Raw genomic sequence first — 14,132 nt, forward strand, 5'->3', positions numbered from 1 at the left:
ATTTCATCAGGTTGGTTAGAAAATATGCCGTTTAAGAGAAAACTGAGGATTTCCCCAGGATAGGACCAGAGTCAGAAAAACATCACGGCTCCAGGGGCACTGGCCGGTGACCAAAAAGAGGAAGGTGACCAAAAATTTGGAAAATTGAGGAAGCTGAAAAAATCGTGTAGGCTTTCAAAAAACAGTCAGACAAAAAATAAAAAGTTAGGAAACATTTATAAACCTCCTTTTCAATATAGCAGAACTTCGTTGCACTGTAAAAATTAGGTATTAACTAATTATAATTTATATGTTTAAATAATGACAAGCGCTTTTGTTATTAATTGATATAAATATCAATTAATAACAAAGCACTACATCTGCCTCAAAAATATCTATGATTAAGAACAAGATACAATGTTTCAAAATGTTTTAAGAAAAGCAGAGTTGCCAGGACAGGAGATCAAGATTAGTTGAGTAACGCGTTTTCTGACCACGCTCATTTTATACCCATTATGAGGAAGGTTTTATAGCAAGATTTTCTTGGCCGAAAGAAGGTTGATAACTTTTCTGGACTCTCGGAAGGACAATAGAGTTCTAAAGTGTGACGTCACCAAAAAACTATTTTTAGAATTTTTGAATCTTAACGACATAACATAAAAGATCTTCATGAAATACTTCCACATATGCAAAATTAGTCAAATATGTCTAAAATCAGTTGAGAAATTGCCAATGAAAGATTTGAAGTTTGCTGACGAATCACTGGTATTTTCACTCTGTTCATAAAGTTATAAACAGAGACCAAAATACAGAGGTCTGATGGGGACAGAGCCAATACACATGTGACCATATCTCAGCCAGTTCGTAACACATTTGACTGATTTTGCATATTTAGAGGTATTTTATGATGCTCTTTCAGGCTATGGTATCCAAATTCAAAAGTTATAAAAATAGATTTTTCTGACGTCATCACTTTAGAACTCTATATGAGATGCAGAATGAACATATGTAATCATGCGGAAGGATCGCGATCATGTTTAGATTGCCATAGATCATACATAAAGAGGAAACGACATGTAAAGATCACAGTTAAAACATTGACCAACACTTATTAAGACATATTTGAAAAATTAAAATAATTTGAGTATAATATCAACACAATTTACACATCTATCTCTACACTCATCTCTTCCGCTTCCTCTTCGCATTTTTCTTATCAAGCGATTTGTTTGCGTTATGCGATGAAGAAATTGTTACTCGTTTCACGAGGGAGTTTTCTTGCTCTAGAAGTTTAGACAGAAGTCCACGCTCGGCTAACATTGTGAGAAATGTTGATATGAAAGGGTCGTAGTTATGACGACGACGACAATCATCAACCTGGAAAAATATGATGCAATGACTGAAAAGAAACAGGATTTATGAAAACACCTATCTTTTATTGCCAGGCGTGCACGCGAGATATTTGCTGAAGGTCTAAAAACCTTCTTTCAAACAAAGAAAACAAGGCATGGTTTGGGGATGGTATTTTGGATCATCCTTGCCATGTAGCTCAAGCAAATTCCTTCCGTGTGCGATGACAAACTCCTATGGAATTTTCCTTTTCCGACCAAAAGCAAAGAAATAAAACCCGAGGGTGTCCTGTGGTACATAATTGTGAGCTTCCTTGTCGTGCTTAATTTTATTTTTAAAAATTCTCCTTTTTCCTTAACAGAGCATGTGATCCTTGAACATGCCAATTTTCTACAACGATTTTGCTAAATAAAATGTTGTGCTGAAACACCTATCCTAGTACCAAACAGCTTAAATTCATCCTAGTACCAAAGCCCAAAATATCGAATCATGTGACGTCACCCATATATCTAGTGCTTCGTGCAGAAATAAAGTATTTTCTTGTCTCTTCGTGGATGCAAATTTTCTTTACCTTTAATAAATATAAATACCACACAATTGTTAGGTTCAGTACTTATTCAAAGCAATTCTGCTTTAGCAATTTAATTTCAGCTTTCCAAATAAACCTTTAACTTTAAAATTTTACCTTGTGTTTTTCATGCTTGTCCTTTTGGTCTTTATAAGCAGTTTGCGATTTTCTCAAATCTACCTCCAAGTCTTGCATTGTTGTTTGAAAATCCTTAAAATGAAGATGGAATTTTTAAGTCTTGAATTGTCAATGATTTACTCTGCAAAAAAATCCACATGAAAAAAACTCGACAACAAATGTTGGACAAAGCGTGGAAAGGTACTTCATGTTTAGATGCCATTTAAGACGATGAAAATTCCTTTTTAGGAATGCTATTTATCAATAAAAAAACTCTAAACATTAAAACTCAATAATAATATTGAACAAAAAATATATTCATACGGGTCTATCTCATTAAGACACTGAAAGCAACGTCAACCACCAGATCTATGCACAGAGCAAGTCGGTTGTACGTCACTGTTCCGAGTTTTAGGCCTAAGACGAGCAACAAGCACGGCATGACATTTGTTATTCAATGCAGTTGGTTTCAAATATCGAGCTGCAGAAATTAAAGTTTGGAGGAAAAGAGATATTCCGCACAGTAGTCAATACTGTTCGTGATAAACTCTTTCAGATTTGTGTCAGCTATGATAGAGTGCGATCCGAGTGCTGAACTATTTTTTCAAGGCACTATGTTTTGTTGAATTCTGGTGATCACCTAAGTCTTTATTGGGTAAGTAATACATTAGGCTATTGTCACATGTCCCAATCAGCGCCATGTTATACAATAGGCTATTGTCACATGTCCCAATCAGCGCCATGTTATACATTAGGCTATTGTCACATGTCCCAATCAGCGCCATGTTATACAATAGGCAATTGTCGCATGTCCCAGTCAGCACCATGTTATACAATAGGCTATTGTCACATGTCCCAATCAGCGCCATGTTATACAATAGGCTATTGTCACATGTCCCAATAAGCTTCAAGCACTTTCTCAATTCTAGTCATGTCATATAACCGAATATCAAATCATAGCAAGAAAAAAAATATTCAGCAAAAAACAAAAATTGCTCGGTGCGTAGAATTTGTATACCTTTATTCACTTGGCGAAGCATACTTACTTTTAACGTAAAGTCGTTTGTAATCTCGCTGTCAGCCAATTTTCGTTTCTTCATCGAATCTGCAATGGCATCTGCCGATAGGCTGTCACCAGATGTTTTCATAGGGGTTTCAAAGCTTTGGGTTTTTGCGACGCTTTCGTCATCATTTCTCTGATTCATGTTAATACCTTCATCATCCAAATTTTCTTGTTTAATCTTAACTGAAATTGGAATTTCATTTGACTGTGACTGTACAGAAGTGACAATGCATTTCGCAAATTCTTCAGAAACCATCGTGCAACTTTCCGAATTACTTGACATTGGGATTTGCGAATTGCCAAATTCGCTTTTGCTTGTGTTGTCTTGGTTTTTGTTGTCTAAAAATTCGGTTCGCGTCGAGTCCCCCGATCTTAGCCCAATGCTCTCGGCGATGCTTTTTGTGGTTACTTCGGTATCTCCGCTGCCATAAACGATAACAGGGCCTTTCATCTCGCCTCTCAGTAGCGACTTGAGGCGATATGATTCGACATCGCTCTCGTTGTCCGAAAAAGGATGCGAAGGAGATTCATTCCCTGATACTGTGGACGAATCTGTGCTCTTCGGGGCCGAAACATGCTGCGACGCAAATGTAACCTAAAAACAGAGAAATTCTTTGTAATTTTTCCAATATGCTTCGTTGGCACTAATTGTGGACATTAATGACACATTTCATAAGTTCAGGTTTTATAAGCAATTGGCTGGTAACATCCAAAACCCTGTTCCTAATGCCTAATTTTAAGGTTAGATCGACTACTCATTTGAAGAGGCCGTGCAAAAGAAACCTCACTTCGAAAGGTACCGTAAATCCAAAAGGAAAAACGATTTTAGCAAAAAAACGAACTCTTATTCTTCAATGGCACTAGGCAGATGCCTTACATTTTTGCTTTTTTCTCAACAAGGCACCTGGGGTAAGGCTGATGACTATCGAACTATGACCGAGTCTCCTTCAGCGCGCTGCAACTAAACCACGTGATCAATACGGCTGGAATTGCGGAGGCCTGGCAACTCACATTACTAGGCTAACATCATACAAATACAAATGCAAGAAGTGAAAAATTTGTTTATAGGAATGTGAAAATATGAACATTTGTACTTCAATATTTTGTAGAAAGGTTTAAACTAGCATTTTTAAGAGCAATAAAGTTGAAAATACCTTCTTGCTTGGGCTCCTGTTGGGCATCAGTTCTTCGGGTATTCCGAGGACCTCTCCCTCGGGTGCGTTCTGCTTTAATATGCCCGATTTCGGTGGCTCTGGTGTAAGCGTCATGTTGGCGGCCATCTTGTAAAAAGAAGAGATAAAAAATTCAGATCAGAGCACAGAATTGACACACGATCGAAACTGCATTTCACATTAGAAAAGAACCAGGTTTATTTACAAATAAAAAAGATCACATTACATGGAAGCCTTACAACAGAATCTTAAATAGATCCTAACAACCCCCTAAATAACTCGTCTTGAAATGCAGTTAAAAGTTGAAAGAAAGAGAAATAGGAAAAAAGGAAAGAGAAATCCAAGGGACAGGGCAAAAAACTGTGTTTCTTGATCGGTTGTTGGCTCAATATTTCCACTAAGCTGACAGATGACAAAAATTGAGTTCTTTCGTTGCTAAGGTGATAATTTTCTGAATTTTTCAAAAGAGCTTGAATTAAATTTAAACGAGAAGATTCTTTTAAAAATCCTATTTGATGGATCGCTTTTTTTAATGCCAAGAAAGGTCAATTGCTGCTAAAAATCTATATTATAGGAAATATTCATTTAATTTCCATGGTTGACTCGTATCAAGCTAAATAGATTAGAACGACGATGCGAGATACAGTAGATACAAATTATGATAAACGTATTGCCACGGAAACAGTTGATGAAATATACTTTGTTGAAATTTTAGGATAAGGGCGTTCTGAATATATCTAAAAATAAAATGCTTTACATCTGGCCTTTTGACTGATGCTCAGGTACATATAGTCTAGATGCAATTAAGTGTTTTGCATGCAGCTAGAAAATTCCGTATACTGAATGACGAAAAAGCCTTGAAAATAGTACAAGATAAGTACATGGATGTGGATGAAAGTCTGATAAGTACAAGTAAATTTAATATATAAATGGTGTCAATATTGTACAAAAAAAGGGTAGTAATATTTAGTGACAATGCCGATATTTTGACGAAGTAGTTAAGTGTGGTGACGTCATGTACATTCCACGTAAAGATTGGCACTTTCTGATTGTCTGACAGCTAAATATTTTCTAAAAGTTCAAAGAAATTCATCTGAGGGTCATCGCATAGATTAAAAATCATTTTTGTTTAATACCTTTTTGAATACATTGATCAAGCTATTCCTGAAAGAAAAGGAGATAAATTTAAAAAGGCTTCGAAAAAGCGAAATTTAAAGGTTTTGGGAAAATTACTGCTTTACCTGTCTGTCATAAAATGCTCAATGCCGTATAGATCCTAATTGGAGGAGATTCGGCGAACTCCGATTTGAGTCCGAGCGAGTTGGAATAGCCAATAGGAATACATCTCTAGTCAGAACGTAATGAGCTGTGCATGCACAGCGAGCCTCGATGCGAAGAGGAGGCGATGAAGAAGCAGAGCAGTACAGGCTTTGACGTATAGTAAGTTCTAAGTTTGAATCCAACTTTCACACTTAATGCGGTCACCAGGCAGCTGTGATGAAAATAACCTTTATTGAAGATATGACGTAAAGCCTTTCTTCAGCTAACATGCCCCTTACCTGTTATGAGTCATAATATCAAGCTTCTTTTCGTATTCCCACTGGCGATCTGCGACAACAGCCATCAGGTTGTAGCGAATATCATGTGAAGTGTCTCTGAAAAACAAATAGCTATGCATATACGTGCTTCTCTAATTAAAAGCCTTAAACAAGCGTAAACCTACAGCCATTTGTACTGAAAAACTGGAAAACGGAAAATAAATGCAGAAATCACGAAACGTTGAGAAAGAAAATCGACGGAAATTGTTGATTTTCGAAGCTGAAATAAATGCCCCTAAGGAAAAGAGAACATTGTATTGGCATTACAAATCCGGAAATAACAGTTAAGGAAGTCCCTTACAAATAAATAAACAACAGCTGAACAATTTCTACGTTCTTGAACGAGACTTGCAATCAATAAATCTTTAAAGCTACCTTGTGAATGGAATTATCAGATAGCACAACAATTTTTACTATTCCACGTACAAGGTCACTTTCTACTCCATATACTTGAAAATCCTAAGCTCTCTACCGCTGTATATTGCGTCTGTGTCACTCATTTGCAGAAACGTCTTCATCAAAGAAAACATAAGTCAAAACTGCTTTTAATGTAATTGAAGACTTATACCCCATTACTCAGAGAAAACAATTAAGAATAAAGGTAAGCTGAATTTTAATGTAATAGGAAAATGATATCCACTGCCTTGCGTGACCTATTGAAACTGTGGGTGCAAGAAAAACGAGAAAAGGAATCTGGATTTTATTGAAAATTTGAAAGAGGCCTCAAAGTTTCTAATTACGGGTCTGGTAAGGGCCTTGGCCTTTTTACAGATCCTTGCACAATTAAATATTCACTCCATAAAACGAAGGAGGCGACATAAAGCCTCAACCCCACACTTCGGCATTGCTCGGTACGAATGGACACAAGCAAACTGGACCAACTTCACATTAGTTTCTGCAAAGTAACTTTACTCTTATAGACTAAGTATCAATTAATTCTAGTGCTGTAGAGGCGATCCTCACCCAGCAATAGCAAGCCAGATCTTCTCCTGGATTACTTTTCTTGCTTTGTCAGACCATGTCTCGTCTTTATCCCAAGGGCCTGCACAAAAAATCAAACACTATCAAAACAGTTGTACAAATGAGAAAACTTCAACCTATTTTCAAGGTGATAAAATCACACACACACTATGATTAATTGTTAATGATTAGTGTTGCAGTTGGTTAATTAATAATTTGCAATGTTTCAAATTTCTTGTAAAATCTAGAATTAAAACTAAAATGTGCAAAAAGGTCACAAAGGATGTGAGATTAGAGACAAATAAATTATTAGAAAATAAATGACGAAAAGCTACAAACAAAAACGACATAATGAAAAAACCTGATTTTGACATTACTTTTTTTACGTCTATTAATTATGCAAACAAAGATTTCGTTATCGGTATTATAGCAAAAAGGAAAGAAAAATTTGTACCATGGTCAATTGGGTACGGTTTTAGGCCATCGAGCTCAATCAGCCGGTCTTCGTATGCAATGAAACTGACAAAGTGGAAAGCCTCCATTGCACGGCTAGCCGAAGCGAGGTTCTTGGATTTGTCTATTTGCAGTTTCAATTCTGATCTGTAAGATTATAGCAAAAAATTCGTCAATTGTGCTTATAAACCAATGCCAAAAGCTGCTTTATATCAAAATACAAAAAGATACTAGAATATTACAAATAGCACAATACTGCAATTACTATTTCACTTCATTTGTACGATGCTACAGCCTTACTACCCGGATATGGGACAAGAGAGAACGATCTTTTCTGCAGCCAACAAATATTCCATGAATAAAGTCTGTTTAACTGCATTTGAACAAAAAGTTAAATCAAGTTGGATATACGTGGCCATAAATTACTTAGAATAGCAAACTGAATAGACAGTCTTGATTTAATTTCGTGCTTCTTGATTGCAGGTCACTGGAAGGTTTGGAACGCTGGTTAATAAAGATCATGTGATATTTTCTATCAGGGATCAATAATATTTTTAAAGGATATAATTATAACTGTGCAGTAGATACGTTGAAAGAATAAATGCAAAATTAATACGATAGAAATATTGAATATATTTTTCCGTAAATGTGAACCGTCAGCTTTAATTTGCGCAACTACACTTCTAGTTATTGTAATTGCGCGAAAATTACAACCACTTATAGCACCGTTATTTCATATTTACAGTGGAACATTAAAATGAAATTTTTGGAACAGTCAATTCGATTGGACAGAAGAACAGGATCGACAGAAACGAATATTGCATGAAAAGAAAGCCAACTTCCACCTGACCTATCGAGAGATTGGTATCTAGGATTGTTTATTATTCACCAAAGCGATGTTATAAACAATCAGATATCAAGATTACGGAGATTCGATAATTAGCGACCGCAGGAAGCAAAATGAAGGATTCTATCAATCGAAACATGGATAACGCTGATAAGACCTCCCAGGTGCTTGAATCCGAAGATTAAAATTAATCAGAGGAATTGAATTTGAAATTCTGTCTCATTGATAATTTGTCATCTAAGAGCCAAACTGAGTTATTTCCTATCAAGGAGATAAAACTAATGCATTTAAATTAACTTTTTTATTGTAAAAGAGTAAATTTAAGACATCATGCTAATGTTTATTTCAGAAAGTAAAGCAAAATATCAAACAAACAAACAATCAAAAGGATCTATCATTTTGGTTGAAGAGATGCATGTGATAAAAAACGTTTTAACAATTCATTGAATCATTAAACATATTCTGACATTTGAAAAAATAAGGAATATTGTTTTAAAGCCACTTTAAAAAAAATTGTTACCAAGGCTTCAGTTATCCTCAACTCATTTCCTATAATTCTATTGCAGTTCGGAATTGTTTACGTGTTTGGCAAAAATTGCGGGGGGGGGGGGGGGCTATAGACAAGAAAGACCAAAACCAAGATCTAGCTGTGATAACTCATTTGGGATGCAGCAAAAAAGTTTTCAAAAAAGCCTTCAACAATATTCAATTACCTGGCATGTTTATTATGTGCTGTAGCTATCTCCATTATATTGCCAATCGCAAAGCCTTTAGTCTAAACAGGCAAAATGGTATTGTAAAAAACAACTAGAAAAAAAAACTGCAATAATGCACACTATTTTTGCTTTCTTTGAACAAATTATAGAGCTAGGGGTTAAAAAGTTGAAAAATAAAGCTGTATAGTTGTCAAAGCAAATAAATTGAACAAACATTAGTTAAAAAAGTCAGCCAGACTGATGGTTTTCAATGGCTCTTACATAAACACAGACAGTTCAAGATACAGATAATCAAATCTGTTTATCCATACAATATTCAGTCTTTAAGTACATTTAAAGAAGGGGATAAAGCATCATTTTACTTGATAAAAATCAAGAATACCGAATAATAATCTACGTTTTCAGTAGTTAATGGCATTTCGGGGAAATTCAATAATCCAGATTTGTTTCAAAAAGGAGCTTTTGTAAGAAAGTTCTGATTATAAACTTTGTTTTTTTTTAAGTTTATGCTTAATCAGCTCTAAATTTTGGTTGTTTTTAAAATACAGATTAAAGAAAACAGCAGAAAACTAATGTGATAAGATATTCGGATTTAAAACCATTTGCAAATTCAGTAAAACTTTTAATGAACTGAATACCTCAAAGGGCATCTACACAGAGGTTTTCTGGGCTGTTACATTACGGTAAATGTAAAACTAATAATGTTGAAAGTGGTATTAATGGTATCAAAAGCGCACCAAGACACCATTATTTCACTTTTTGACAGCTCTACTGCTTTCAGAGGTGAATGTTTACAGAATTACTTATTGCCAGCTTAATGGACAGGATTAAGTTTCATAATTTAAGCAAAACAAAACATTGATAAATAGAAATAAAGAAAGAAAGGAAAATCCAAATCCAGCCACCTAAATAAAATCTATTTTGGCTTGCATTGGGATCCTAGATTTATTTTGTTTAGAAATGAAATCAACTACTTAAATGGCTGCTTAAATGGGCAGCCACTGACTGCTTAAGAAGTATATACAGAGTTAGTTTTCATTTATAAACAAAACGTTGTGCCACTGCAAATTAGACAATCAATCAAATATGAATTCATTTTAAAATTTAGCTGCTTAAATGGGCCGCTCACTGACTGCTTAAGAAGTATACACAGAGTTAGTTTTCATTTATAAACAAAACATTGTGCCACTGCAAATTAGACAATCAATCAAATATGAATTCATTTTAAAATTTAGCTGCTTAAATGGGCCGCTCACTGACTGCTTAAGAAGTATATACAGAGTTAGTTTTTATTTAAAAACAAAATGTTGTGCCACTGCAAATTCGTCAATCAACTAAATATGAGTTCATTTTAAAATTTAGCTGCTTAAATGGGCAGCCACTGACTGCTTAAGAAGTACACACGGAGTTAGTTTTCATTTATAAACAAAACGTTGTGCCACTGCAAATTAGACAATCTACTAAATATGAGTTCATTTTGAAATTTAGCTGCTTAAATGGGCCGCTCACTGACTGCTTAAGAAGTATATACAGAGTTAGTTTTCATTTATAAACAAAATGTTGTGCCACTGCAAATTAGACAATCTACTAAATATCAGTTCATTTTGAAATTTAGCTGCTTAAATGGGCAGCCACTGACTGCTTAAGAAGTATACACAGAGTTGGTTTTAATTTATAAACAAAACGGTGTGCCACTGCAAATTAGACAATCAACTAAATTTGAGTTCATTTTGAAATTTAGCTGCTTAAATGGGCAGTGACTGACTGCTTAAGAAGTATATACAGAGTTAGTTTTCATTTATCAACAAAATGTGGTGCAACAGCAAATGAAATAAGCATCCACAGGTTCATTTTGAAACAAGGACTTACTTCAGGATCAAATCCTCTACAATTGACCTGCAAACGCTCCAATGCTCCACCAAGGTCAGCATCTTTGCTATTCAGTAGCACACTCAACAGGGCATGTGATGCACAAGAATTTGGAATGATCTAGAATAAGACAGGTTCTTAAAAATTCATTTGCAGTTTTGCATTTAAAAATCCCTTGCAGTATTTTGGTGATGAGAAGTAAAACTCGTGATATTGCCGTATTGGCACATTCTCAAGTACTATGCAGTATTATCCATCTGTCTACGAGCTTCATCCCTTTAAAAGTTTTTTCATTTGCTTTTAGAAAACTGCAGATAAAGAAATTCAGAATTCAGAATTTCAGAATTAAATTTTCTAATTAATGTATTGGATTTAATATATGTCCAAAAAAGGTCTGAATACATTGAAGCCAAACATAATAAACAAGGCAGAAAGAAGAATAAATACCCAAAGTAAATAAATCTTACTTGTTGAGCGAAAAACATGTTATTGACAATTTCATCATTCTCGATGAATGACTCTCTTGTTGGGTTCTTCCTTCTTGATCTTCTTTCTTCTGTCCACTTGAATAGGAAAATCAATCCATATACATGTCTAGAATAAAACAAGCCATCAAAATACAGAAAAGTCAGCTTGACAAACAGCATTAAGGTCAGCTGTTTGTTTACAAGGTAAGCCTTATGATTATTATTATCAACTATAAAGGGCCCAAGTGAGGATTAATCAGATATCTCAACAGTTTTTGCTTTCAGCTCTTATATTATTGAAAATTCAATACAAAAAACATCAAGCTTATACCACACTCCTTTCTCTTCAAAGATACAATAATTTGCTTTTGAAGGCCATTGGGGGTAAAACAGTGCGAAAGCTGATAAATGTTCATGCAAAAATCAAAGCCCACAGTTGAACTTCTACCTCTAGATATATGCTGAGGTTTATGGCTTGCAACTCTCAAATAAAAGCCTCTGTCTTGAAACAAATGAGCAGCTGCCCCCTCCAATTCATGAGAGGTCCAGCACTGAATAGGACTTGAACTCTTACCCTTCAATTGGTTTACTCAAGTCATAAATTTCCTCCACCTCAACACCCTTCACACCTAGAAAAAACCAAAAACTTCACATGAACTGCTGTGTCAAAGAATTTATTAGAAAATTCATGCTTGGAGTTTTTGTGGATAAAATGAAACAAAATTGTTTTTAAAGTATAATATGTGACCAAAGCTTCTTAATGCAAATAATGCAAAGTGGAATGACACATTAGGGTATACTTTGACATAATTACAACATAAATGGCTTCTTTCAAAGGAGTCAAAAACTTTACATAAATTGAAAAGGTAAGTTCTCTGTCACCTGTAGCTATGATGCAACCAAACACAAAACCTTAAAATACACAAAAACTTAGTTCTTATCTGGAAGTCATTTGCTGAAGAAAGTATCTTTTTCCAAAGGAAGTCTCTGGCTGCAGATTGCTACAAACAAATACTATGGCCAAGCGAACAATCTACTCACCAAAGTCTTGAACAAGCAAAGTAAACAATCCTAAAGAGGAAATAAAAACTTAATTATAAAAGAAATGAATATGATGATAAAATTTGGAAATCAGTTATATGTTGATCAAAATTGAGGTATATTTTCAAACAATTAACAAAACACTGAATTCTATGAATTTTCACAGAACTTTATTTTCAAGGAAATTTGGGAAAATCAAAACAAGTAAAAATTCTGTCAGCCCAAGGCTGCTTGCATCCATCATTGAGTAAACAAAAATATTGCTTCTACACTGAAAGAAGCATAAATGCCTTGAACAGAGTACCGATGTGATGATGTCACAAAAATCTATTTTAAGAATTCTTCAATCTTGAATAGATAGTCCAAACAAGCCGAATGAAATACTTCAAAATATGCAAAATCTGTTTTTTTTGTTTAAAATTGGCTGAAATGTGGCCACATAAGCAAAGGCTTTTTCCCCATCAAACCCCTGTAATTTGGTCTTCGTCCATAAATTCATGAACCAGGTCAGAATAACAGTAATTTGTTGGAAAACTTGAAATCTTTCATTGGGCATATCTCACCCAGTTTTCAACGTATCTAACTGATTTTGCATATTGAGAGGTTTTTTTGCCATTCGTTCAGATAATTCAATCAAAATCTGAAAAACATTTTTGAAATAGACTTTCTTAGAAATTCTTAAAAATAGACTTTTCATGACATCACACTATGGTACTCTATACCAAAGGGGGAAAAATTAGGAGCAAACCCATGATAACAAAAAACACAAACATTTGGAACTTTACTTAAAATATATTTTCACTGTTCATGAGCTCATTTTTTAGGGGCTTACTTAAAGGACAAGTGACACACTTTTCACCCTATCTTTTCTTTTCATTAACTTATAGATCATCGTTTAGAAGTAAGTTTTTCCTGGTTTAGAACAAAAAATTCTAATCAGGGGGCGCAGGGGGCGCGATTTCGCTTTTTATCATGTGACCCTATGACGTACATTGTGATAACTCGGAATTTTCCTGTCATTATTAGAGAGTCTACAAAACACGACGCAACAGTTCCAGACGAACTAAATTCGTTTAGAAGCGTGTTGTAAACATTAATATTGCACTGTATACCAGTAGAAGCAATAACAAATTATCACAATCTACGTCACGGTGTCACGTGATTCATTTCCCGCCATAATTTTAAAAGGGTTTTTAAGTAGGAAAATGAAATCAGAAAGGAAAAATATTTCAACAGCACTCTCATACAGCATTTTACTTTAAGTTAAAAGAAAAAAAAAATTTGGCGCCAAAAGCGTGTCACTTGTCCTTTAAGTTTGAAAAGTTGGCTTTCTTTCTGCACTTGGAGAAAATTGGACCTGTTTTCCCATCACAGCTGAAGAGCTTTTAGGACACATGAGACATTGTTAAAAATCACTTTCAAGTCTGTTACTCGTAGGTTGATTTTCAAGCTTTACACTTCCAATGGCAGTTTTATATTTTAAAACATTACTAAATTTCTGTAAGAGTACCATAAGCTCACCATAACATGGCACCAAACTCATAGTAAGGTTTTGAAAAGTTGTTTGGTGAACATAACAATATCCTCCCAAAACAATGCAGATTGACCTTTTTGGCGTGGCAAAAATTGGTTAAGTACAGCATGGTTCTCAATTGCCTTCTGATGATTACAGCCTTACTCTAGAAACCCTATTCCAGGCTATTCAAATATTTGATATACCTACCTGGATCGCTCTCGAGTTCTCTCCATTCTCTGTAGCTACCATAATAGCTCATTGTTGACAAGGATAGCTTCTCGACTAGTAGCCCTTATCTATTTCAACGCTCAAAATCAAGAATTCCCTTCAACAACCTCCTTACTTTGTTTTCAAGGGAAGACTGGTTGGTTTTGTCTCGTTTTGATATTTTACAAGAGGCTGTAGGAACATGTATG

At 34.8% G+C, this 14,132-nt stretch overlaps 1 protein-coding gene across 1 annotated transcript; it reads right to left on the reverse strand.

The window, feature by feature from the left end:
* Positions 1-1,056: 1,056 nt before the first annotated feature.
* LOC135692941 (ubiquitin carboxyl-terminal hydrolase BAP1) lies at positions 1,057-14,090 on the reverse strand. Its single transcript, XM_065211295.2, has 14 exons — positions 13,924-14,090; positions 12,201-12,230; positions 11,734-11,788; positions 11,160-11,286; positions 10,693-10,812; positions 8,821-8,882; positions 7,262-7,407; positions 6,811-6,889; positions 5,809-5,904; positions 5,386-5,413; positions 4,232-4,357; positions 3,061-3,672; positions 2,015-2,107; positions 1,057-1,356 (listed from the first exon to the last, which is right to left on the reverse strand). Exons 1-14 carry the CDS (start codon positions 13,973-13,975, stop codon positions 1,162-1,164), a joined length of 1,821 nt encoding a protein of 606 aa, XP_065067367.2. The 5' UTR covers positions 13,976-14,090; the 3' UTR covers positions 1,057-1,161.
* Positions 14,091-14,132: the final 42 nt, after the last annotated feature.

The sequence above is a fragment of the Rhopilema esculentum genome, chromosome 3, assembly GCF_057945365.1.
Source record: "Rhopilema esculentum isolate cy_ngs chromosome 3, ASM5794536v1, whole genome shotgun sequence".
In the NCBI taxonomy this organism is placed as follows: Eukaryota; Metazoa; Cnidaria; class Scyphozoa; order Rhizostomeae; family Rhizostomatidae; genus Rhopilema; species Rhopilema esculentum.